This window comes from Adiantum capillus-veneris, chromosome 12 (assembly GCF_014529385.1).
Source record: "Adiantum capillus-veneris isolate H3 chromosome 12, ASM1452938v2, whole genome shotgun sequence".
Lineage (NCBI taxonomy): Eukaryota > Viridiplantae > Streptophyta > Polypodiopsida > Polypodiales > Pteridaceae > Adiantum > Adiantum capillus-veneris.
Genome location: NC_140942.1, coordinates 82,375,838 through 82,403,052, shown reverse-complemented (window position 1 = coordinate 82,403,052; position 27,215 = coordinate 82,375,838). Strand labels below are relative to the sequence as shown.

Genomic DNA, 27,215 nt, shown 5'->3' with positions numbered 1-27,215 from the left:
GGAAGTTGTGCAAGAGTCTATGCATAAGGAGTTAGAGCATGAGAGCTCTAGTGAGCCACAGCAGATTGAGTGGTCATGTTTGCAGTGGATGATTGCAGAGGAGGCTGAGATGTCAGCGATTATGCAGTCATTCCTTTCTATGCTCGACAATGAGCATGGGGATATAGTTGTGCAGGATATGTCTTCCAGCAGACACCTAGAGAAGCTGGTCTACTCTGAGGTTGCACGACAAGTTGATGCGTCTTTTGCGCACAGTTAGGAGATGCATGTGGCTGACATGCCTTGTCAGTCAGAGATGCCTATTGTCAGGGATATATATGTTGATGCATGCTCTGTAGAGCTAGCAGGGCCTGCTAGCATTGCATTGGCATTCGGTGGTCTCATGCATGACATGCTGATCTTGAGACCGGATATCGCAGCTGCAGTGGGAGCATTTGCAGTTTGGGTTGTCAGTCATTTGTTGACTGATGATGGCATAGTGCATGAGGGAGATATGCAGGTATTGCATACATACTTGCAGTACGTGTGCGGTACGTCTGGTGGTGTATGGACTTACACGGGAGCAGGACAGCCGGATGCACACGATCACAGCCAGCTAGTGGGCATCGGTTGAGAGCGATTTTCTCTCGCCTTTTGTAGTCTTTAAACTAGGTTCCCTTGCTTAAAGGCACAGTCGCCTTTAAGTGGGAGGTTGTTGGGGTATAAGCGCTTGTGCCTTGCCCGGCCGCCCAGAGTGTGGGCGCCCACTGACTTGTATACCTTATACATAGCATAAGTGTATAGGGGGTTTCTCACTCTTTGAGTCTCCCCACCCATATCTGTGTGTCGTGTGTCTCCTTCTCTCTCTCACTCTCCGTTTGTGGTGCTCCCCGATCCCCTTCACAAAGACTATGTACAAAGGTTATGCTTTATTGTAATATACATGTATTGCCCAATAGTACCAAAAAAACTAAATACAAAGAGAAAGCTTCACTATCATATTTCAAAGGAAACCTACACAGGAGTCTTTCCTCGTCTTTTATCCTATACATAGAGCTGCAAAACAAATGTGCATCTATGTGTGTGTGAGTTTGTGTCATGGCTAGTAATGAGCAAGGTAAATGATGAGGTAAAACACCATCAATAAAAAAGTGAGATGAGTTATGTGGGGAACACGATGCCAAAAATTTGAATAATATAACCAAGGTGGTCTATTGCTCAGAATAGGCCAACGTGCAGGCAAAGATGGGTTTGCACTCTCTTTTATATGAACCTGCTAGCCACGGTAGTGTCAATTCCTTCCCTCTCTCTCTCTCTCTCTCTCTCTCTCTCTCTCTCTCTCTCTCTCTCTCTCTCTCTGTGTGTGTGTGTGTGTGTGTGTGTGTGTGTGTGTGTGTGTGTGTGTGTGTGTGTGTGTGTGTATCGACTTCCTAGAATCGCATATGAAGCAAGTCAAAAGGTCCAAAAGACATGCAAGAGAAAAATACTAAGTTCGGAGTGGATGCTTGACATCAAGAAATGGTTTGGAAGATGGGATGCATGTCACTTGGTCAAGGATGCGTCGATCGATTCCCAAGTGAATGAGGCCTTCTTACAACGCCAATGTATCACGACTTAGGAGAAATCCGGAGGTTTTCGCTTCAAGCATTACACCACACACGTTGCCCCAAACTACAAATCTCTCTTCTTCTCCGAACGAGGTAATCGAACCCATCCCTACATCCTTGATCCCATCCCGTTGAGTGCGATCCGCAACATTGCCTCCATTCGTCTTAGCTCCCATTCTCGACACTACGAGACAGGAGGTTAGGGCACTGGCAATGAGTCTCATCGACTTTGCACCTTATGCCCTCGTCAACTGCGAGATAGTGAGTACCACACACTACTTGAGTGCTCAGCTTTTGACCATATTAGGTCCTCTTTTCCCCATATATTCAACCATGAGCTCTCCCTACATACCTTTCTCTCCCAATCATGATGTGGACTCTCTATTGTAACGCTCATTTCAGCCATTTTTTAGCATCGAGAGTCACTTATGACCTCTAGTCACACCACGTGACATGTTCATTTGGTCCCATAGGTCATAGGACAATAATAGAACTCTCTCTCTCTCTCTCTCTCTCTCTCTCTCTCTCTCTCTCTCTCTCTCTCTCTCTCTCTCTCTCTCTCTCACACACACACACACACACACACACACACACACACACACACACACACACATGCACACACTCACTAATACCTTCTGGCATTTTGCATCTCATCACAATTACGGGAAATCTCAACAACAAATACCTTCTCTCATTATATATCTCATCAAAATTATGGGCAATTCTTCACTGTATGCACACAGCATGTCATTCATATGTAGCAAGAGAATGAAGGATCGTGGACAAAATAAATAACCTTCACACATTTTCAAGGATTCCAAACCCTTCTTCGCCATTGCCTGCTTCTTTGACTCCATTACTGCTTCTTTGACTCCATTACACCATGGTGGGCATGCACTTAAAACTCCAACAGTGGCATGGTATGGAGAGAGAGAGAGAGAGGGAGCAAATGAAGCATTTCAAGCTAAGAGCTTTAATGGGAGCTTGTGAGAGAAATCACGCTACATGGAGAGAGAGAGAGAGAGAGAGAGAGCAAATAAAACAGTGAGACCTCAGCAACAATATGTGAGAGAGGAAGTGATGGAGAATTGGAAATTGTGGACAACATGTACAACTTTTCTTTTTTCCAAAAATATACGCACTTTTGTTTGTAGACTTCAATTGTACTTGGCATGGCCTCTGTTGGAGGTGCTAGTGAAAGGAGTTGCGACCTGCCACTGCCACTACCACAGCTAAGGAGTAAGCCTCCTTTGATCTCTATCAAAAGCTACACCTTATAGTGCCCCATGAGAAGCACGCTACAGGTGAAGGTCCTTGAAGATGGTGTAGGCAATCAGAGCTAGGTGACCTAGACTCTTGAGGATAGCGAGGTTCATGGAGCAAGCTTAGAGAGCTAGAAAATGAAGCTTTTGAGGGTGGGAGCTCCATTACTAGTAGCATGTGCAAAAGAAATCACAGAGCATGTAGGCCAGAGAGAGAGAGAGAGAGAGAGAGGGGGGGAGGGAGGGAGAATAACGCATTTCAGGGCTGAGACCTCCAGCTGCACTGCAATGTGACAACCTCTCTTGGAGGTGCTGGCGAGAGGATATGCCTCTGTCGTAGCTCAGGGTTGACTCGTTGAGCCTCCTCTGTATTGAGGGTTGTAGATTACGCATGAGCTAGTAAATTCTACAGACAAAGGTGTGTCCCATGAGATGGATGCTAGCTACACGCAATGGTGATGGTGGTGCATGTGTTGAGATAACAGTTGAGGATAGCGAGGTTGATGCACTAAATTGATGATGAGTAGGTAAAGGGTGCAGAGTGAGATGGGCAGATGAAGAGCGGAGGTGAAGGTTGTGAACATGTGAGCAATAATAGCAGCCAAGGCAATTACAGCTTAGGAGTTGGCTGCAACTTTTTGATGAGCTTGAGATGAACGTAATTACAGCTTAGGAGTTGACTGCAACTTTTTGATGAGCCTTGAGATGAATGTTCAAGAATCACATGTGCATCGCAGCAGATAGACTACGCACATGCACCCTAAACCGGCGTCAAAGCGGTTGCCAACACTGCCAACGGCTACCGTCGCATTTCGAGCACATGCAAGCGCCTTTGAGGTGTTGTAGTGAGAGAAAGTAAGAGAGAGGGAGCTAAAAGTGCCTTCCTGACACGAGCAGAACGGTGAAGCCCAATGGAAGCTCTTCTCGCCACGCAACGGGTGCTTCACCGACAGTGATCGTTAGGACCAGCTCCTCTCAGTTCCGATGGTGAGGGTGAGTGTTAAGGAGGTTACACCGATAGCGGAAGCTAAATAGCGAGAACTCAACCAACAACAGAATTTGTCAAACGAGGACGGAGCTTGACCCGCAGGCGCATGGAAACAACTAGGTGGGTGTCAAATCACCTACTCGACCTTCTAATGACAATCACTACTAAGGAAATCAAATCTAAGTTCTAAAATATGCAAGTGACTGAAATCCGTACTACGAACGAATGCTATACGAAACAGGATCTAGAATCATTGAATCGATCTCAAACTCAAGGGGAAGTCTATACACTAGGTAAGAACAACACCCTAAAGACTTGAACTGCAAAATCAACCTATAACCACTCCATGCGGTAAACGCGTATGAAGACAGGCCGAAAAATACAGGTGATCGAAACTTGACCCCGATGGTACTAATGTGTAGCTCTACTCGTTGTGGTTCTATAGATATGCTGCACGCTCCATTCCGACACACGAGTTGGAAGAAAACTCACACCAAAGCTCGTAGGAACTTACCACACATAGAATCCGATAGCGCGCACTCTTGGTATCTGTGCGTAGCTCTCGCCGTTGCTAACACAATGGCGGTGTCGCTTCTCCAATGGCGGCTCCGTAGCTCGCGTAGCAAGTAGATAAGACTCTCTCTCTCTCTCACTGTCTCTCAGACACAGTCACGGCGCTCAAAAAAACTCACTTTGATTAATAATCTCAATCCCTTAGGTTACAAAAACTTTGGCTTATATACCTCAGCCTTGGAGGTGAGAACATCTCTAACTAATTACATCAGCAAGTGAAATTACTTTGGGATTACAAGCTGGAAACTCAATTGAGTCCCGTTACTTAATGAATGGCTCAAATCAAAATTAATGTCGGAAAGACATTTATTACAATCAATGGTTACAAAATGATGAGTGTGAGCAAAAATGTGGGTGTGATCCTCTGCTGGCTCAACACTCCCCCCCTCCGCGTTCATGTCGTCCCTGACATGACTTTTATGCTTGGTCAATAAAGTCCTGTCGTCTTGAGCATCTGCAAATGTGATTCGTATCGTAGGTTGCCGATGGTCAAGGTTGGGCCGAATATTTTGCTTTCGTGGGTGAAAAAGCCAGTTTAGAAAGCTTCTTCGAATGTTTGCATGTGGAAGCTAGGCAAAAACATAATCCTTTGGTATAGGAGGTGTAACACTTTTGGAGAAGGCTACAATGAAAGATCGTACATCATATCAGTCACCGTGTCGGCCGTCGATAGTAGACTCGAGGTCGTGGCTTTATCTGGCGCGAACACTTCAATGCAAGCTAAGAGAGTCCTGTAGATTTTCTTGAGCATCTGACACGAAAGGTCAGGAGAGCCAGTAAAGAGCTTGATGGTGCCCGTTAGGGTTTTCACCATGTAGGCTTTACCTATTCTCTCTCCTGCCTTTGGTACTGGCATCCTGGGATAATTAAGCCAATTTGGCTTCTTTTCTGCAATCCTGCCATGCTCTTTCCAGTTTCTGACTCTTGGCACCGGGCAGAAGGTTACATCCTCCCGAATCTCCTTTAGTGCCTCCACCAAGTAGGTGAGGTAGGTTGGGTATTTGTTCAGCCAACCTTTCCTCCATCTAGGTTGTGAATCTACTATCTTCTTTGATTGTTCCTCCTTTGTGATGTCGCCTTCGTAAAGAGCGACATACTGCTCCTCCTCTATTCTCTTTTTCGTCTTTAGCACTTCAAATTTCATCAATGGGAAAGGCAGGCTGGGTTGCATCCACTGTTCATGGAGCACTTTTGTGTCAAGTCCCTGAAGTCTAATGGAGATTAGGAGTCTCCTCTCCCATTCCATTTCCGCCTTGGCACTCTCCTCTGATGACTTTTCTATTTGGTCATGGAGCCTTTGTTCTTCTTCTTCAGAGATTCTTGAAGTCGAGGCCACCTCTTGATCTGGGGCTGGATCTTCAATTGTGGTTGCCTCTCCAGTTTCTGGTAGCTCTATGGCTGCTCCACCTGATTCTTCGTGTGGTGTCTCTGTCTCTCGTCTTTGTTGCTCTTGTAGATCTTGGAGCTGTTTGCGGAGGGCCTCATTCTCTGTCCGTAGTGTTTGATTTTCTAATGTGAGCCTCTCCCCTGCGGCCAATGATCCCTCCGCAATGTGCAACCTTTGCACTTGCTCTAATCTCAGCTCTCTTTGTAAGCTTCGGACCTGGTCTTCCAAAGCTGGTATGATAACTCCCTCTTGTTCGGTTCCTGCTCTACTAGCTCTAGGGGTAGTCCTGAGTCTAGTGATTGTTCTTTCTTGGAGCTCGACTCTCTCCCTTAGCTCAATGAGCTCATCCTTGGCCGCCTCCAACTCATCCTCTATCCACTCCCTTGCTTCCTGTGCACTTGTTACTTCTCTTGAAGCCTCGGCTAGCTGGAGTATCAAGCCGTCTCTCTCGTTTTCCGCGTCATAGAGTGATGCTTTATGACTTTCAGATTCAGTCATAGCATTCTCTAATTTTCTCTGCAACTCCGCTTCCCTTTGTTTGGCTGTCTCAATCTCTACTTCCTTTGCCTTGGACCTTTCTTTTATCTTGCTGAGCAGTTCATGCACAATGTGCATGTCTTTTTCATCATCATCTGTCAACTCTAAAGCTCTTTCTGCCATCACCTCCACTGGCTTTGGCTCTTCTAGTGCTTTTGGTTCATCCAGTTTCTCTTCACTTTCTTTTTTACTCTTTGTTTTTTTCTCCGTCCCTCTCCGTTCATCTTGTTTTTGTAGGGTGATCCCATAAACTGCCTCAAGGGCCTCTTCTTCAGTGTATCCTATCGCTACCAGATCCTCATAATCATTTCTCTTTTGCATAACTGGATCTATCTTCTTTTCTTTGGTCTCGGCTTCTGGCTTTTCCAAATCATCTGTGTCCACCTCTACTGTGGTCTCCTCCACAATTTTTTTCGACTTCTTAGGGCTTGGTACATTAGTCATAGAGGGATATCCGTCCTCAGCATCCTTGGCTTTCCCTTTGTCGGCTTGCCCATCTTTCTCTTGAGGCTTAGTAGACTCATCTACTTTCCTTTTCCCCTTGTCGTCTTTTTTCAGCTCAACTTTTAATTGTTGTACCTCCTCTTCAGTGTATGGCTCGACAGGTTGCTGCTCCAGAATAGCCTCCGACTCCTCATAAGCTTTAATATATTGATCGTATTGATCAATATGTGGACTGGCTGAGCTAGTTCCGACTTTAGTGGGGTCTGGCACCCACTTTTCTTCAAAGTCACCCTTTAGAGCTCTTTCCGCCCTAAACTGCTCCACTAGTCTTTCCATCCTTGCCGCTTTCTGACTTTTGGTTTGCTTGGGAGAAACCTTCTTCTTTACTTTCTTCCTAAGCGGCTTTTCCACATCCTCTGCAGGTTCTGAAACTACTTCTAGTTTCCGACGTGCTCTTGTGGATGCCCTCTTGGATACTTCGGGCTGTTCTTCCTCCTCGTCGGCTTCTCTAAGACACTCATTCTGGGAGGGAACCTTTGGCCACTGATCTCTAGCTCCAATAGCTTCATAAGCTATTCTTGTCAGAATTTCCGCTCCTCCTATGTACCTTGGCTTCTCGTTGTGCATGGCAATTACTTGCTCGTGGATGTGTTGAGCGTAATTCACCTCTTTTGGCATATTGCTCTTTAATGCCCATGTGATGGTGGTCGCAATGGCATGGGGTGGTGTCGTATACTTTTGCGGTCTTTTACTGCAAACATGAAGAAATTGGTTGTACAGTCGGCAAAGGGTTGCCGCTCTTGGGTTCGCCATATCTCCATAGGTTGCATTTTGCTTCTTGGGCCCATAGACCTCTATGGCCTCCCTTCTTTCCCTGACCAAGCTCCCTTTGTTGTGCAGCTTCAATGCGTCTGCAATGAGCTGTGGAGTGATCTGTACTTCTACTTTCTCTCCATCCATGGCTGTCAATGTGGCTTTTCCATCCTTCTGAATGGATGTTGCCAACTCGTACACTCTTCTTGTATCCACACCTGATGGTCTCGAGGTGAAGAAATTGTGCAAGTCTGCCCTTTCCAGGTACCTGCTGATGTCTTCTGACCTGCTATAATCTACCAATTCCTGTGGGATCATCGGTACATCCACCGCTTGTCCTTGAGGATCTCTGAAAGTCCCCTGGTAGATCTTTATTCCCTCTTTCTCCAATACTGCTTCCTCCACCCAAGTTTTTGTTGGCTTGAGGGTTTCTGCTGGAAAGTCAAAGGGTTCCGCTTCTGCAAGAGCATCTTTGATTGTCGGTCTTTTTCTCTTCGTTGCCGATGACTTGGCGGAATCCATGGATCCTGTAACTCCAATTTCAGAAGTTAGCGTCTTTTTAGTACTGAAAGCCGAAATGAAGCTTTTAACTATCCAAATGACTTGAAAATTGAAACATGAGCTATTCAGGGCCTAAGGATGCAAGGTAGGTGAAAAAATATGCAAAATGGGCTCAAAATCATGCTGGAGACATCATACGCGTATGATGTCTTTTGTGTCAAAATGACTTCATATTGGTTGTGCTTGTAGCTGATAGTGTATACATGAGTATCATATGCTTGGATTTGAGTTTGGATACCATTTAGTCAAGTTTTGGCCAGTTTAGTCTAGTTCTGGCTCTTCGAAAAATTTTAAAAGGGATTTGGATTTTATGATCCAACTTGGATAAAACTTGGTGGTTCACTTTCAAATGGCATGTAGATCACTTCTGTTTGGTGGTTGAAGCCCTGAGGTGCCAAAATCACATAGTGAGACATCATACGCGTATGATGTCTTTTAGTGTATTTTTGGACCAAATTTCTCTATAAGCTTGGATTTGGCTTTAGATAGGCTTATTCAGTGGATTTATGAAGTTTGGATAGATTTTGGGCTAAAAATGGCTCTGGAGACATCATACGCGTATGATGTCTTTTTCATCAATTTTGCATGGGATTGGTTCTGTGGACTCCCCATGTACTAGTGAAGGACTATATCTACTCAAATCTTGGTTTGGACTTGAGTATGTTGGATTTGGGCCAAAAATAGGCTTTAGGTGAAGGATTTTCCTCAATTGGGCTAATGGGGTGATCCTCTTGACCAAATGGTTCTAAACTTCATATGTAGCATGTATTAGATATATATAATGGATGTATGATGACAAATGAGCAGTTTTGGCTCTGTAAGTGCAAATAGACATCATACGCGTATGATGTCTTTTGTGTCAAAATGGTGCTTTTTGGTTCCAGATAGCTTGTAGATGTGTTAATCAACAATCCTACAAAGTTTCAATGAGTTTGGAGTTACTTTGACAAAATTAGGACCAAAAATCAATTTTATGGCCTACTTTGCGTCTTTTTGGTTTTCCTTGGGTTTTCTAACTCCAATTCTCATGATACTTGGTTCATAGGATGTGATTAACATGTGGAATGAGGCTATGCACTCAAATGTTGAAATGGATGTGAAATTCATGCTGTGAGACATCATACGCGTTTGATGTCTTTTCTTGAAATGTTGATCTTTTTGTGCAAAGAATGCTTTGTGCTAGTGCCCTAAGCCCTGCTAGCGAGTTTTCAACTTAAAAAGTCATCAGTTTAGCTAAAAAGCCCCCTTATAGGCATTTCAGTCTCCGAAGTCGTCTTTTTGCCTTGGAGTTGAATTTCTTCAACTTTTCTTCTCAAGAGGTTGCATTTCCAGCTCATTGGATATGTTGTGAAGCCATTTATTTGGTTGAACTTTGACTTTGGCTCCCCGTTCTCCATCTTTCTCCTTTTGGTTGCCCGAAAGCGTCTTTTTCACCATCGGTAAGTGAATCAGCTTTCTTTTGGGTTTTGCTTGCAAACATAAGTCATCCATGTATATTTGAAGCTGCTTGTGAAGTTTCATTTCATTCGGTCGTCAATTTCAGCCGTTATGCCAAAATGACGCTTTGTGTGTCTGTCGTCAAATCGGTTGTTTTGACCCACTTTTGGTGGTCCAAACCTAGAGATACTCCATGGTTGCATTGCCCTCGATGTTGTTAAGCTTCCTGAGGAGTTTTGTGTCGTTTCGACAACTTTTTCCTGTTTGCCTCTTGCAGGCTCTGTTGACCTAGGGTTTTTCCAGTCATTCTTTCTCAAGCTTTGAGTGTTAGAAACCCATCTTTTATACTAGGGTAACCCACCTATAAGTTCTTGCAAGGTTTGGTTAGGCGGTTGTGCCACTACCTAGCATTCTACCGCATTCCCCGTCTGCTCTTGTTTCTTGGTTTTGGTCAGTTTTCGCGACAAAAGTTAATGATAAGCATCAAAAGCTTATGGCAACAAGTCTACCTCTCATGTCTGGTGTCCTCTGAGCTCTCGTGGAAGTCGTAGAAGGTCGTAGAAGATCTGTGCTCCTGTGGCTCTCTGCTCTTCTCCAAGAAGGTAATAGTGTAAATGAGCTTGAAAGTGAAGTGAAAAATACTTAACTTCGGACTTCCCGGATCACTTGTTACCAAATTTGACATGTGCTCCTATCTCGTCGTGAAATGCACTTTAGGATTTGAAATTTCTCAATTTGGACTCCGTTTGACCTGTTTCTGAGAAATCTGTCCACTTTGCCAAAATTCTGTCATTTCGGGCTTTCCACAACTTTTCCCGAATTGTACTCAATTTTTACCATGGGTTTCCCTTGTCATTAGGACCATCACCGTCTATTCTTTTCTTTTTTTCGATATCATTTCACCTGCTTTTTTATTTTTCTTTTACTTTTATCAAGAAAATCATAAAAATTAAAGGAAAATAGAAAATTGAAGCCAAAAAATTCCAAACATACACAATAAATAGCTGGTAACCCTGTGTATATGAATATACACTTATTTGTGATTTCTGGACTTGGATTACCACTTTTTCCACTTTTTAGCTCCAAAAACACTCTTATTTAGTGATATTTACACGTCTAGAGACCCAAATTCATCATTTGATCTCTTCTTGTTGCAAAACAAGGTATATAAGGGCATAAATATTATCAATATCCGCAATCAAACATAAAACTTTGCAAAATCATGTAAGACACTGCCCTTGTAATATAATTTTTGTTTTTCTTTGTTTTTGTCGCTTGTAGCTGCTTTGTAGCTCCTGTATACCTGTATACCTCTCCCTCTCCTATTCTGAGTCCTCCTGGACGACTATGAAGTGTCTGTGGGCGAAGCATTGTAGTTGTTTTGGTCATAAGTTCCCAATGCAATTGTAGAGCAATGAAACAACAGTCTTTCCAATAAAGCTGCTCTTTGTTTGATTGAAGGATTGGTGGTCGGGTTTTGGGTTGGTTTTGGCACTTCGATAGTAGAATCAGTAGACGGATTCTTCTTTACCTTGTTGTTCTTTTTCACAATCCAAATCTACTTCCGCTTCGCTTGTGCTTGCCACAAACTCTTTGCGACCCAAACCTGCTTTGTTCTTTGTGTTGATTTCCTCGCCTTGAAATACCTAGGAGTTTCCGTTGATTGTACTGAAGGGAGTTCCTGTTTAAAAATCTTTGGGATCCAAATTTGCTTGCTATAGCTTTGTGCCGTCATGAACTTCTTTGGAATCCAGATCTGTTTCACTGTCCTTGATTGTCTGGAATCACTCTGTTGTCTGGTATTGAAGACTCTGTTTTCCACCTTTGTTTCCTCTGTCACAACCTTTTTTGGTCTCCATACCAACTTTGACTCCGTTTTTTCCCAAGGTTGAGCTGTTATATTATTGCTTGTCTTCCTTATCCACTGTTGAGAGTTCCTCGTCGAAGAGCAATCCAGTTGTATAGAAACTTTTGGTTGCCATTGCTTCTTCTTTTTCTTTGGTTGTTGTTTACCTTTGTTCTTGGATTCTTCCTTTGGAGTTGGCTCTGCTTCTTTGGTGAACTTAACTAATTGGCTTTCACCTTCGTATTTGATAAGCACTGATTTAGAACTCCAGTCAATCATTGCATTGTATTGCTTCTGCCATGGTTGTCCTAGCAATAATGGATGTTGTGTAGCTTGGTCTTCAACCACGTAAAACATATGAGGATACACATACTGGTTAATCTGTATATGTAAAACTGTGCATCCGACAGTTTTGATTGAATTTTCAGAGTAACTCTTTAACTCTTGCTTGGCAGTTTGTAATTTAGTGTCATTTGTCAATTGTCTATACAAACTGAAAGAAAGTAGGTTAGTTTGAGCTTCTGAATCCAATAGTGCTCTGGCTTTGATTTGGTTGGTTCCTACTTTGCATTCAATGATGGGTTCTTCTTTGTCATTATCCATTTCTATTATACTGACTACGTTTATTCGTATTGCTCCTTCATTGCGGTATTTCTGACGCAGTAGTCTTCTTTTCTCCATTCTTTCCTTCGCCTCGGCTTACGCTTCCTCCACAATCTTTTTCTTTTTCTGGACACGCAGCGTTTCTTGATGTATTTTGAGAAGCATGTCTTGGGTTAGCGGCAAAAGATACTTTTTCACTCTGCATCCACTAATCCAATTGGGCATTTCTTCTCCGTCTAATGTAGCAAGCTTGACGGCTCCACTTGGTGATAGATCTTTAATCACCAGAGGTCCCATCCCTCGCTTTTTAAGCTTCTTAGCATGCTGTTTCAGAGTGTAAACTAGGACATAGTCCCCAACCGTAAACTCTTTAGTCCGCACATGCTTATCAAAAAATTCCTTTTGTCGCCTTTTTTGAGCGTAGATAGAAGCTAATGCTTTTAGGCGAAGCTCGTCTAGCTTTTCCAGGTCACCTATTCTATCAGAAAGCTCGTGCCCTCTCCACTCTAGATCCTTAGCCACCCTTAAGGTTGAAATCAGGAATTCTATTGGTAAGATAGCATTTAGCCCAAAAACCATGTTATATGGGGTCGTTCCTATTGATGTTTTATATGCTACCCTATATGCCCATAATGTTGAATGCAACTTCTGGTCCCAGTCAGTTCTCGACTCAGATACAATCTTCGTAAGGACCGTGCATATGGTTTTGTTTGTTGCTTCAGCTTGTCCGTTTGCTTGTGGATGATATGGGGCTGATTTCCTATGGATTACCATGAATTCATCTAGAAGGATCTCTATCACTTCATTTATAAAATGCGTGCCTCGATGACTCACAATTTCTATTGGCAATCCATATCGTACAAAGACGTATTCATATAGAAATTGTGCCGTGGTCCTGGCATCTGCTTTTTGAGTTGCCTTTGCTTCGACCCACTTTGTTAGATAGTCTGTAGCCACAACGATGTATTGTGCATGAGTCTTATATGCAGGAGGTGAAATGGGTCCGACATAATCAATCCCCCATTTTGCAAAAGCTCTTGCCCCCATCATTGGTCTAAGCGGCATATCATCTCTTTTAAGTGGTACTTTGGTCCGCTGACAGTCATCACACCGTTTAACGTATTTTTCAGCGTCCATATGTAATTTTGGCCACCATATTCCTGCGGCTAAGACAAGTTTTGTTGTCTTATCACCTGAGAAATGGCCTCCACCTACTCCTCCATGAGCTTGCTCCAGGATTATCACATACTCAGACTCTGATGCGCAAATCCTAAGCAGGTTGTCTTTACCTCTCTTATAGATTTGATCTCCTATTAAAGCGTAATCTCTAGCTTCTGTCTCTACAGATTTCTGACGAGCTTTTGACGTTCCTTCTGGGAAAGTTCTATTTGTGAGATATTCAACAATATACTGACTCCATTCCAGAGCGATCATCATCTGATATAATGTCGAATACTCTGCTGGCGGTTTTGATGAACATACAATACATACAGTGACATATTCATGTACGCTTTCTTTCATTCCTGGCCAATAGACTCCCAATTGTAACAAATTCCTATATGTGTTCCTTCTTGAACAATGAAATGCACAGTTCTGAACATGTGCTTCGCACAGATATATATTATATTCCTCAGGATTGATGCATAGTCGCAAAACATGATCATTTCCCAATTGATACAACCTTCCTGCAACCAATTGAAGATTCTTGGATTGCTGAATAGCAATATGTTTCTGGTTATATTCTCTTCTATCAAAATCTCCTCCATAGGTTAATAGGCTAACGACATTTTGAGACCACTTCGGTATCATTTCTATGTTGAACAAGTACGCGTCTGGCATGTCGTCATCTACTCCTATAGGGTCTTCCCCATTCGTCAATCGCGAAAGATGATCAGCTCTAAGATGTGTTTTTCCTTTCTTTACTACTACCGTGAAGTCGAATTCCAGTAAGATAATGAACCATCTCACTATTCTCCCGGTATTGCATGGTTTATTCACTAGGTAGAGCAAGGCTTGGTGATCCGTAAAAAACACAAACTTGTTGGCTAGAAGATAATGCCGAAATTTCTTCACAGCATATATCATTCCTAATCCTTCTCGCTCTGTTGTGGTGTAATTCTTCTCTGCATTGTTGAGCTGTCTACTTGCGTAACAGATAGGAAAATCCATGTTGCCTTCTTTTGGCTGAGCCAGAGTGCATCCTATTGCATATGCCGAAGCATCTATATGCACATGGAATATCTTCTCCCAATCTGGTGATTTCAAGACTGGAGCAGTAATGAGTGCCTCTTTCAATTTCTTGAATGATTCCTCACACTCCTCTGTCCATTCAAAGTTCACTATTAGCCTGTAAAGTGGTTGGCCTATTATAGCGTACATGTAAATGAATCGTCTATAATATCCGCAATGTCCCATAAAGGTCTGTACTTGTTTCGCATTGGTTGGTCTAGGCATATCCACTATAAATTTTATCTTCTCTAAATCCGTGGATATTCCGTTTTGTGAGACAATATGTCCCAGAATTCTGCCCTGTCGGACCATAAACACACATTTCTCAGGATTGAGACAAATGCGATATGTCCTACATTTCTCAAATACTTTTCTTAGGTGTTCTAGATGCTCATCTCTCAGAAGAGAATGTACGCATAAGTCAGCCATGTATATTTCTAGAAACAACCTTAAGTATTCTTTGAAAGCATGCGTCATCAGCCTCTGGAAGGTTGCAGGAGCATTGGTTAGACCAAAAGGCATAACCCGATAAGCATAAATTCCCCACTCCGAGAGAGGAAGTTACCTCTGGCAAGGATTTTGCAAATCACAATGGGGTCTAAGGACAAAGGCTCCCCACGTACTCCTCTAGAAAGTCCTAGGAACCAAGCCAAGGGGCTCTCCTCTACAAAATCTTCACACTCTGAGGAGCCAGTAGTGCCCTGTACACAGTTTAAAGATAAGCTTGAGAGGAGAATGAGATGTTTGAATCTCAACTTTTGGAACATGACAAAGTAGCTAAAGTTCATTTAAGTTGTGAACCACAAAAGTTAGTGGAAATATTAATGATCCAAGCAGAGGATGAGAGACTCCCAATGGTTCCAAATTTCAACTCAAAAAGAAAGAAAGAGCCCTCCAAGGACCCAACCAGAACATCAGTCTCCATGGCTAAACCTGCAAAATGAATCAAAAAAGAAGTGCCCAAATAATAAATCCTTCACCTTTAACTGCAAGGGTCTTACTGATCCTCTAAGAGCCCATGTCATTAAAAAATGGTTTTATGATACTAACCTTAGGCCTGACTTCATTTGTCTGCAGGAGCTGAAGGCCAATGCAGCCAATCTAATCTCCAACCTTCAAAGAATTGGCTCTGGTTTTAGTTGGTATACCACTAACCATGTGCAAGGTAGAGGTGGAGCAACTCTGGGCATCTCAGACAAGTATAATCATCTAGTGGAATCTCAGCATTCCTCCCAGAAGGGCAGTTGAATAGCTGTCACCCTTGGAAAGCCATTCAACTACACTCTGATCTATGTCTATGCTTCTAGTTTGATTTCGAAAAGAGCTATTTCTTGTGAAGAGATTTCTAATCTCTCACGTACTTGTATTGTTGTAGGAGACTTTAACATGCTCGAGGCCCCTTTTGACAGATGGAATAAGCTTGGACCAATTATAAGAAAGCTCAGCCTTATTGATATCTCAAAGAGTACTGGACACACATGGAGCAACAAGAAAAATGGAGAGTGCTATAGGTTGGGAAGAGTATACATGAGTTTTAATCTAATGCAAGAGTATTGGCAGGTAAACTATTATAAAGATAACTCTATTATTCTCCAGTTATCTTTGAGCTCCAAAAAGAAGAGTGTATGTATAAGGCAGGCTCACCTCATTTGGATCAATCTCTGCTTTTTTTAGATATTGTCAAAATGAAAGTAGAGAATATATTTGAATCTGCTTCCTACATTAATGTCTCTCCATTCAAAGTTTGGGACAATGCAGTTAGTAAAACCTAGAAACTGCTCATTGAATATTAAAAGAAAGCTAGGGCCATCAAAGAAAATAGAAGGACGACGATAAGGAAGAACTTAGAAGAGCTAGAAGCTCTTTCTGAACCTAGCAGTCCTCCTTCCCCCCTCTTAGATGAGTGTCTTGTCAATTTGGAAGGAGGCTTTAAAGGTAGGAGCCCTTTCCACCTCTATGAACACAGGGAGAGAGGGGAAAAGGAGGATCTAGGTAACTAGAGACCTATTACTTGTCTGATTTCTATACACAAGATTTTCTCTTTGGCCCTAGCTAGAAGGTTGAAACGAGGGGATGATGACCATGCAATAGAGCTTCTTCTAGGAAGCTCACCACCTAATAGACCTCCTTATTATTGGGATTCAAGCCAACTGGTCGGACATCCCACTTACTACTGACCCATCTACTAATTTAACCATTATACGCTTATTCTTTAATACAATAGAATAAGGAGATGAACAGGATAACGTTGTTGTGCACTCCACCCAATAGAAGGTCTCTCTCTCTGCTGTCGCACTTGCACTCGCACACACTTCTCGCGGCACCTTCAATTGGTATCAGAGTGGGGTTTGTGCTTGCCGTTTTTGCATCCGTGCGCGTGTGCACTTTCAAAAGTGCAAACAGGTTTCCGATTTCGACATCGGCAACATGCAACAGATCATATTGCCAAAATAGAAGGGCTTCAAAAAGGGTAGATATATTTTGGATGCTATCATAACACTGTGGGAAGCCATTGAGGATGCTCAGGACAGTGACCAGGAATTCCTTTTCTTCAAAATAGACTTTGATAAAGCCTATGACATAATTGAATGGGACTTCATCTTTCAATCTCTGCACGATATTCGATTTGGAAAGTCCTTCATTAAATTTGTTCAAATTTTGTTTGGTAATGCTTGTGCAAGAATTGACATTTATGAGAATTATCAAGAGTGTTTCTACTAAAGAGATCTATCAGGCAAGGATGCCCTATAGCCCCAATGTTGTATGTCATTTGCTCTAATTCTCTTGGCTGGTTAGTGAAAGAAGCACTGGACAAAGGATACATGCAGGGCTTGAAGATCCCAGGGATGGACAAAGATCTTGTCCTACAACAGTTTGCAGATGACACAAACTCAATAATGGCTAATGACAATGCTTCAGCAGAACATTTCTGGAAGTGCCTTGAAACCTTATGTAAAGCCAATGGTTCAGTGATTAATCATAGCAAAATAGGATTCAAAAGTTCTAATGGTCTGGTTTCTCAAGTAGTTACTAATTCTGGGTGCCTGGAACCCAAGAATGGACAAATCTTCATATTGCTTGGCATTCCAATGGGATTTAAAGTTACATTTACTCAGAGGTGGGAATGGATCTTATCCAAGTTCAGACAGAAACTGCAAAATGAAAAAATTCCCACTCCTCCATTTCATCCAGAGCTTTTATTTTGAATCGTTATCTGTTGCCTTCACTAATCTACTATTTGTCTTGCTGATCTCCAGCCAAATACCAGATTAATCAAATCTTTTCCTTGGCAAGGAATTTTTTGTGGAGAGGAGATAATGCACACAAAAGATTATCCAAAGTCCCATGGGAAATCTATTGTCAGCCTAAAGATAAAACTGGGCTGGGACTACCTAAGAGGATTTCAACCAAAATGGCTACTAGGTGGATCCTCTTCTTAAAAGAGACTTACAGAAGTTCAGATGCTTAAACTACAAATCCTAGTCTAATCTTCACCTCAGGAAGATTTTGCTTTCTTTTGTACCAATTCATCCAGTAGGGTCTAAACTTGTGTGTAGAATGTGGAAGGCTTGGAACTCTATCAAAGTCAACTAGAAACTCACATCAGATTTCTTTGCTAATCAATCCAATTTTTTGCAGGACTCTCCTTGGTTTGGCTTTTTTGTAGGGAAATCAAATTCTTTGCCTTGTAGAAAAGCACACAAGTGCCATAAAGCTGGCATTAGGTACTGGTCTGACATTTTATCGCGGGGGACTTTAAAGATAGATATGCAACTACAACTGCAATTTTCAATCCTAGTGTCACTAGCCAAGTGTTGTCAGGAAAGAACAAAAGGAAGACTAGATCAAATCCTTATCCCACATAGAGCTTTACAACCCTCAAGCAGCTTGGCTAAGCTGCCAGATGATGCCGTCAAGCAGTTTTGTCCCAAAGTAGGAGTGGAAGAAGAGGTTAAAAGAAGGTTAAACAAAATTTGGATGACCAGCTGGAGCTGCAAACAATGGACTTACAGGTTTAAGTGCATATGGATGTTCCCTCTAGAGATAAAACACTCTACTCTTATGTGGCTCATCCTGCATAATGGAATATGGAATGGAAGTAGAGCCCGTAAAGCAGGAGTGAGCAATAGTGTATGTACCAGATGCAGCGAAGATGTGGAAGATAACCTGCACCTATGGTTCGATTGTAAGGCAAATGAAGAAATTTTAAGAGCTTTGCAGAATATCACCTGTCAAATAAATCTAAAAGCTCTGGACCTCAAGGATTTCATTTTGGGAAGCTGCCGAGGACTGGACATACCACTGTGAAACATCTGGAGAGGATACATATTGTGGTATATTTGGAATTAGAGGGATGCATTTGTATTCAAGAGTCAGTTTGTTTACCCCAATTGTCTTCTAAAGCATGACTTAAAGTTCTCAACCCTTAATCTTTGTAAAAAAGTTCAAGAAGCTCTCTCTCTCTCTCTCTCTCTCTCTCTCTCTCTCTCTCTCTCTCTCTCTCTCTCTCTCTCTCTCTCTCTCTCTCTCTCTCTCTCTCTCTTACAGTCCATTAGATGGCAAAAATGGAGCTTTGTTGCCCCTATGTACTACCATCCTCGTCTATTGTAACCTAAACCTCAGCTCTCGGGATGTCCCACCCCTTCTTTTTGCATCTCTTTAATACATTTCTACTATTTTCAAAAAAATAAAAAAATGCCCTGCCAGTGCCTACGCATGCCATGGCCCCGGCGGCCCTGCCCATGAGCAAATCAGATAGGGTGCGCACATGCACCAAGAAAAGGACCCCGATCGGTGGAAATTTCATGTTGTCCCACCACGTTTTTGGACTGCAGTGAATCGCCAACCCACTGTGCAACTGCCGCTTTCAACGGAAAGTCTGAGGTCTCCCCTAGCCGTTTGCAACGGTGCCTAGACGGTGGCCTCCTATGTTTAGCGTGCGCATCATCCTGCGTCATCAACCTGCAACTCCCCTGCCAAATTTAGGTGTCGTTTGCCCTGCTGCTGGCCCGCATGTGCGCTAAATGACAACTATTGGTGGCCGGTATGGCTGCTGCCGCCTTGCATGTGCGTGAGACAATGCTTTCAACCGGTATAGATTCCTTGGTGAGAGGAACGGCCGGGACTCCGCATGTGCGCAGGCTAAGAGTAAGGGTTAAAGGGTTTGAAAATCGAGGCGACGAGGGGTACCTGTGGAAAGGCAGGTGGGCGGCAGGTACCTAAAACTTGAGGACCAAGGTGGGGACATTGAGGCTCGTGTCACATTGGGGCAGGGAAAAGTTGGCCATGCTGATATGGCGGCGTCTCATTTGCGGAGGAAAAAGGCAAACATGGCCTGCAACATAGGACTTTGATACTTTGATTGGCCTTTAGCATCCCATCTATCAAGCTGTTTTACGTAATTATGTTTGGCTCGCAGCCTATACTCAGCCTTTCTTTAAGTACCTGCAGAGTCACATCAGTTTTTCTTTTCTTGCCTGGTTGTGTTGCTTTGATAGTAGTAATAGTCATATATTTTACACCGTTCTGTAAGTTGAATTACCACGGTCGCGCATATGCTTATTTCAGTCGGTGAAATTGATTGGTTCGATTCGTTTTGCCTTCTTTTCCACCTATTGAATGGTAAATAAGCAGCGCAACCTACTATGAATAGAGACAGGATTAAGAGTAACTCATCTAATAAGTACCATGGGTATGTCGCGATTTCCTTGCTGATCTCAATTGAATCTGATGTCGTTGCGGTTGTTGGGCTCAAGTCTACACTATCTGGGGCTGGCTTTGTCGAGCCATTAGGTTTCGAATCCACAGCGTCTACTTTGTCAGGTGTTGTATCTACAATGGGGAGCACGGGAACTGGTTTATTTAAGTCATCGTCCTTGTATTCTTGCGTGCGTTAAAATACTATAAAACATCAACTTCTCCTTTAAAGAGAAGGCCCTAGTCCATAAAAGTTTACATTTTTTATCTTCTTCAATTGTATATAAAGTCTTTTCTACTGAATGAACCTCTGAGGTTACCTAATAGTTATCGATAGCACCTTTTAATAAAGCATACACACTAGTTTCTTGAGTAAAAGATCAATTTATTTCAACAACCCCATTAATAGAGCTTGATGCACAGAATTACCATCACTTTGTTTTGAGAGTAAATCTAAGTGCAAACTGCACCGTTTTCTTACATCACGAAGTAACCGGGACAATAACATTTTATTCAATTTCATATGGGTGATTGTAAACCTTAGTTTCAAACACCTATTATCGGGTCAACAAGCTATATAAATTCGAATATTCGGTTAACAATTTACCTAGTCTACTCCTTTTAGCAACAGAGGCTTCTAAGTAATGAACCCAATTTTTATCATAGTTGTAGGTTAAATTATTCGTTTTTAGCATATCTTCTAACAAACTGAAAAGGGGCGCTGTAGTCGGGGATGCTCATGGGTAAGGTAATCGAGTTTTTGTGGTTTGCATGCAGCCCTAAATCAAGCAATCTACGTAGTTACTTATAAAAACATTAGTATTATGGGAACCCATATATTGTTTTCATCAATCACGAGGTTAAGAAACCACGATTAAGGAGCAACTGCAGCTCTTTTTAAAGAAGATGGCTTGCGACTCTTTTTAAAGCAAGGGTAAATCTTGAAAGGCTACTTCCAAGATAAAGTTGGAAAATGAGGGATCGTATAACAAAGAATTAATCATTTTTTTTTCGACAAAAGCACTTTTTCTTTTCCATTCGCCTCACAAGCGGGCTCTTATCGCCCCGCTTGCGTAGTGAACGGAAGAGTGTATGTTAGGAAAACATTAGCCGCCCGCGTTAGAAGTAAAAAAAAACACAGCCCTGCCCTGTAGGCTCTAAAAGAAAGCTAAGCTCTTGTTATGAACTTTAGAGCTGGTGCCTTCTTGCATAGGCATAGGCGTTGAGTACTTGTCAGGTCAAGGGCTTTATCTTCCCTTTTCGTGGCTAGCAATCAAATCGTAAAAAGAAAGGTAAGCTACGCTTTGGCTTTCGAAAAGGTTATGGATACAAAAGATGAAAAACACGCAGTATAGTCTCGGATGATTCTTCCCTTTCTGAAGTAAGTTTTAAAGAATGCCCTAACCAGATCGATTTATCTATTTCACGTAATTCGGTTGGTTACGTGTTTTTCATAGCACCTTTTATGTCGTGCTACATAGGGATGGATTACCTAAAATCAGTTGAATTTTTAAATTATGAAAGGAACTTTCACACGACAACGTTGAATGGAGCGAATCATCCACTTGAGAAGAATAAGATGTGGTTTTTAAAGAATGCTTTGATACTAGTGTATCCTTTCTATACTCGAGTGTTTTTGGAGCATCCTAATGGTTACACAGAATGGTTAAAACCTTAAATACTTTGGGATTGCTAGAGATAAATACTTCCCATACTTGTCCTCTAGGAGACATTAGTTTCTTATGAGTGCAGCCTTTGTCAGAGGGACGACCTTGCACCCTCGGCCAACTTCGCAATGCAGCGGCCATCTGCAAAACTGGACGCGCGAAGAGAGATGATGGGCGTTGGAGTCTGATAGTCAGCGTGGGAGACGGAGGTTGCACCACATGCCGCCTTGCGGTTTGCTGCAGAGCGTGGCCGTCTGCCTATTCGTGTTCTGGTGTGACAACAGTAGGTGCGGCCACCTTCGAAGAGAGAGAGGGGGTGCCCCAGTCTGACACTGACAGGGGCCTGATAAATCCATGAGTGAAGCCAATAGGTTAGTGCAGAGAGGGAGGGAATGGCGCTGGCGAAGCAGCAGCATCATGTGGTCGAGGTGCCCGTACCAGCGCAGGGACATGTCAACCCGCTCATGCGCTTCTGCAAGCTGCTAGCCAAGCAACAACCGCCGACGCCGCCGATGCCCCGCCTCTCGCTAAGGAGCACCACGACCCTTACCCAGCTACCGCCCCTCATTCACTTGTCCGCCGCGTCGGCCTCCCCAGCCGTGGCGTCGACCTCTCTAACGGCTTCAATCTCTCCTTCTTGGAAGTCTTCCATGCCTTCCTCTCCATCGCCCCCGATCTCGAGCAGCTCATTCTCTCTCTCAACCGACATGGCCCTCCTGTCTCCTGCCTCCTCTCCGATTTCAACATCACGTTGCCTACTCAAGATGTTGCAGATAAGCTCGGCATTCCCCGCATTGTGCTCTACCCGTGCTGCGCTTCACGCCTTCTGCTCACCTATTACCTCACGCAAGGGGAGCTCGTCTCCCTTGAAGAAGGTTCGTCTCTCTCTCTCTCTCTCTCTCTCTCTCTCTCTCACACACACACACACACACACGCACGCACACACTACGATCTAATCCTCAAAGGGCATCAGTATTTGTGTAGTCAAATTTGCCATTGCTGTCCTTAAGGTCTCAAGGCATTAGACCACCGTGTGCTACCTTGTAAAGTTGAATTGTTTGTCTCTTAAGGTTTTGAGGCCTAGGCCACCCTCAATATGTAGAATTTGGTGCCTTGTAGTGAAGGAGGCATCAACAGCAACAGGTATAGAAATGCGAAAGGCTTTTCACTAACTTGCCGGCCTTTTCAAGCATGTCACAGATGAAACAGTCTCTTTGTGGATCAACTCAACTAAATCATGGCAAGTTTGTGACACTCGAGCCCACGCCATCGTCGTCAACAGCTTTAAAGATCTTGAGGCTTCCACCTTTTCCACTCTATCTAAATGTTCGAATGTTCCCATCTATGATGTAGGGATTTGGGTAGAATCCCTCAATGAGGAGAGTGCCACTAGCTTGTGGGAAGAAGACAAAGGTTGCTTGGCTTGGCTTGATCAACAGCCCACCTCATCTGCTCTATACATCTCCTTTGGGAGCATAACTATCCTTTCAAAAACCCAATACGAAGAGTTTTTGAATGGCCTCCTTGCCAGCAAACAACGTTTTCTTTGGGTTCTTCGAGCCGGGCTGGTGGACGACATCGACGACTACTCTAGTGTTGCCCGGATCGTGTCAGAATCTGATGGGAAAGGCCATGTCATCAATTGGGCTCCTCAACAGCAAGTCCTTGCCCACCCTTCTGTGGGAGGGTTTCTCACACATTGTGGATGGAATTCCACTAGTGAATCTATAGCAAATGGAGCACCCATGCTTTGCTGGCCATACTTTGCAGATCAACCGTTAAATGCGCGTTGCATTGTCGATGAATGGAAGGTTGGCCTTCGGGTGAAATGTAGCGAGGAGGATACTGGCCTCATTGAAAGGGGTGACATTGAGAAAATAATTAAAGCTCTGATGGGAGGGTCCTTAAGGGAAACTTGTAAGAGAAAATGCCACAAAGTTGAAGGAGAGATGCAGCCAGTGCTCCCTTGAGAATGGCTCCTCTTACAGGAAGCTCAAAGTTCTTGTGCAATCTTTGTAGCAATCAACGTCCAAAGTAGAGTGAGCTTGTTCACAGAATAAAAGTAATCTGCTGAAGTTTAAAGCCAAAATTTAGTTCAGGTCAGCCATCATGCAACTTTGGACCTTTAATTTCAGTATTTAGACAGATGAAAAGTGACTTTCTGTGTTACAAAACCTACCAGGTAATGTTTTCAACTAAAAATTGTGAATGGATGCTCCATTTGATCATATTTCTTTAATGTTTACCTTGATTACTTAATAGATTCACAAGGAATGGAGGAAGGCCAACAATGCCACTTGGCAAGAACTATTGAAGTTTATTTAGAAAAGAAGGTTCAATAGGTGCAAGACAAATGGAAAAGCTTCCTCCTAAGAGATTGTAATTGTTGATCAGGTGATGCATAAATGCAAAAATGGAAACCCAATAATTTGCAAGCTTCACCTTGCACCAGCCAAGTGAATTGATCTTGCCTTGAAGAAAACCGGCAAATCTACACAAGTTTTAGTATAAACACCGGCAAAAGCTTCAATTTTTGACCTAAAAACTGGTAGAATTCACCGGCTGGTATTTTAACCGGCTTTCTCTATATAAGGTGCTCCATCAACATAGGCCTCCCCTCCTTTTTCTGTGTGTATATACTCCGCTATGACGTGCTTTCTTTGCACTTTGACAAAAGGATTTTTACCTACAAGGATTTGTTGCAAGGCTTACTGGCGTGAATATCCTCTAGCATCTAATGAGCTCTTAGTACATAAGTTGCACACACACTTTCAACAAAAAATCAATGAGGTTTCAAGGGTTACATTTTCTTATGACGCACCATGCTTGCAAATAGACCACCTCCTTCAGATGTCTCTCGTATAAGCACTACAAAAAAGTACCTTGCTTACACATGAGACAAAAGACAATTTTTGCAATATACAAGACACTTCTACAAAACCTTACAACATCAAAGGCATGCCTCAATCCATGTTAAGTTTCTAGGATCCCTGGAAGATGTTGTGGCTAGACACGAGCATGGCTAGAATCTGTAATTTATTGGTTATGATAATATGATCTACTCACCATTGTGAGTGTTGCAAAAAAAAAAAAAAAAACTTGCTTGGCCTCCCAAAAGACGCATTTACTGGTCGAAACTTTAAAGAAATTGAACCTGGTCTCTTTTTTTGAGAAATGACATCGTACCTCCTACATACTGAAGCTTTATTGAAAAATTGCTGTAGCTCTTGGCTTACGATTGTGAGGCAAGATCACCTAACCATGCAATATTTCTCGCAACCATCCACGATGAGGCAAGATGACCTAACCATGCAATGTGTTTATTGCACATTCCTTGCAACCACCCAAAATGAACCATTCAAATGTTGAACATGGTACTTTTCAACATACTTGCAATATATACATATCCAACATTATATAGTAGACCAAATAGAGTAGCAATACCATGGTTAAACCTCATTTTGCTCTTTAAATGCTTCATATTTTAGCAAAACCACAAGGAGCATCACTATGTCTATAAGAATAAGTCATTCCTTAAATTTGTCACCTTGTTGTTTATAAAATGAACTATGCTCTAGACGTACTCCATCAACAATCGATGTCAACTTCAACTTCAACACACACTCCATGATGGCCCAAACTCATGGCACCTTAATCAAACTGGCGGCATTACATTACCCATAGAGCTTTTAGCTACAAAAGGTGTAGGTAGAGGAAGGAGTTCCAAGTAGCCAATTACTACATACTAAAGCATATCCTCAATATTTTGTTGAAGAAACTTGACTTTCCCCTTGTAGAGGCTACTGCATTGCAAGATAGGGGACAACAATGATAATGGCAATGGAAGATGACTTGGGGTTGATGTTCAGTCATTCTATGGTGCAATGTTCGAGACCACTCTAAAAATGGTCACTTCTTTGAGTGAAACGGTTCGTTATTCTCAAAGAGGCGACATTGATGATTCTTATTGAGTATACCCATAATAGATGAGAGTTAGTATGCCCAGTGGCACAATTTCAATTTAACATATACTTAGCAAATAATGTGCTATAGAGGGTATAGTGCACTTTGGTTTTTGAGAAAAGTCCCCTAGACAAATATGCAAGTGATATTAGGTGTCCCCATAAACTAATTCTCCCTTCAAACAAACACAATAAGGCACAACCTTAAAATTGGCAAACCTCAAAGCCCTAAGTGTGGGTTAATACACATGAATAACAAACCGTGTGTCCACAAAGTATATCCTTTCTAAGGATTTCAAGCTTTAGTAGAAACGATTTTTGCAAAGTGAAAGAAAATGTGGATGCACGTTAACACCATTTATCAAGATCCTTAGATAAACACATTACACCACCAGAAAATGTATCAAAACATCAAATAATTGAAATCTGAATGATGCTTCTCAACTTCTCTTTTTTTCATCTTATTCAAGATATATTAATGAATTCTTAGGCCACACTATCAGAAAAACCGTAGTAACCATGTCTTGAGAAGGCACCCACCATGAAATGACCATACAAATTATATGATATCGAGATGCTCTCCACTGTTACATCACTACGTATGCGAAAGAGTTAAAGACGCAATAAGTGCTTTCAAGTTCTTGTATGAGGATCCATTTGGTAAGAGACGCTCAAGGCATGCTTCCTTCAATATTGTTACATTTTTTCTCGCAACTCTACCCTCCACACCCTCCATAAGCAATCTAACGCCTCTTTCAACTTCACCCCTCTTGATAAAGGAGGCATTTCCCTCACTAAATTCAAATCGGAGACCCAGCTTCCATTCATCAACGATACACCTTGCATTTAGTGGTTGGTCAGCAAAATATGGCCAACACAACATGGGTACTCCATGCGCAATGGATTCCGTAACAGAGTTCCACCCGCAATGTGTGAGAAATCCACCTATGGAGGGGTGTGCAAGAACCTTGACTTGTGGTGCCCAATCAACAACAAAGCCTTTACTGTGAGATTTTGACATGACATAAGTAGGAGTAGAAGAACATGTCGCATCCTCCACAAGGCCGGGGCGGAAGGCCCAAAGAAAGTGTTGCTCACTAGAGAGGAGGCCATCAAGAATTTCGTCAAATTGAGCTTGAGAAAGGACAGTTATGCTCCCAAAAGAGACATATAGAACTGACGAGGCGGGTTGTTGATCAAGCCAAGTCATGCAAGCTTCATCTTCTCTCCACAAGTTAGTGGCACATTCTTTATGTAGAGTCTCTATCCACGGTCCAATCCCATAGATGGGAACCTCACAACACTTAGAAAGAGCAATGAAAGCGGAAGCTTCGAGCTCATTAAAGCTATTGACCACAATGGTATGAGCTCGAGTGTTACAAATTTTCAATGATTGTACACTAAGGTTCCATACGTAGAGACTGTCATCCTTGACATGTTTGAAATGGGGTAAGTCAATGTTGTATAATGTTGGTAGGCCAGGTAGTGTTGTATGAAAAACCTCTTTGCCGGTGGAAGCTGTGGCGAATGCCCTGCTTACTAGTTCAAGGGATGCAAAAAGGTTACGAAAGAAAAATTATGGAGAGAGACTTTCTTATTAAAGCTTTGTTAAGTGATGATCGA

At 42.6% G+C, this 27,215-nt stretch overlaps 1 protein-coding gene and 1 pseudogene across 1 annotated transcript in view; one reads left to right on the top strand and one right to left on the bottom strand.

Moving 5' to 3' along the window:
• Nucleotides 1-21,552: 21,552 nt before the first annotated feature.
• Nucleotides 21,553-23,649, top strand: LOC147446047 (UDP-glycosyltransferase 85A3-like; annotated as a pseudogene).
• Nucleotides 23,650-26,023: 2,374 nt separating this feature from the next.
• Nucleotides 26,024-27,215, bottom strand: part of LOC147446046 (UDP-glycosyltransferase 85A7-like) — a 2,222-nt gene continuing 1,030 nt past the window's right edge. The window contains exon 2 of the mRNA XM_086525372.1: nucleotides 26,024-27,131. Coding sequence (XP_086381498.1) covers nucleotides 26,188-27,131 — 944 coding nt within the window. The 3' untranslated portion in view covers nucleotides 26,024-26,187. The remainder of the gene's footprint in view (nucleotides 27,132-27,215) is intronic.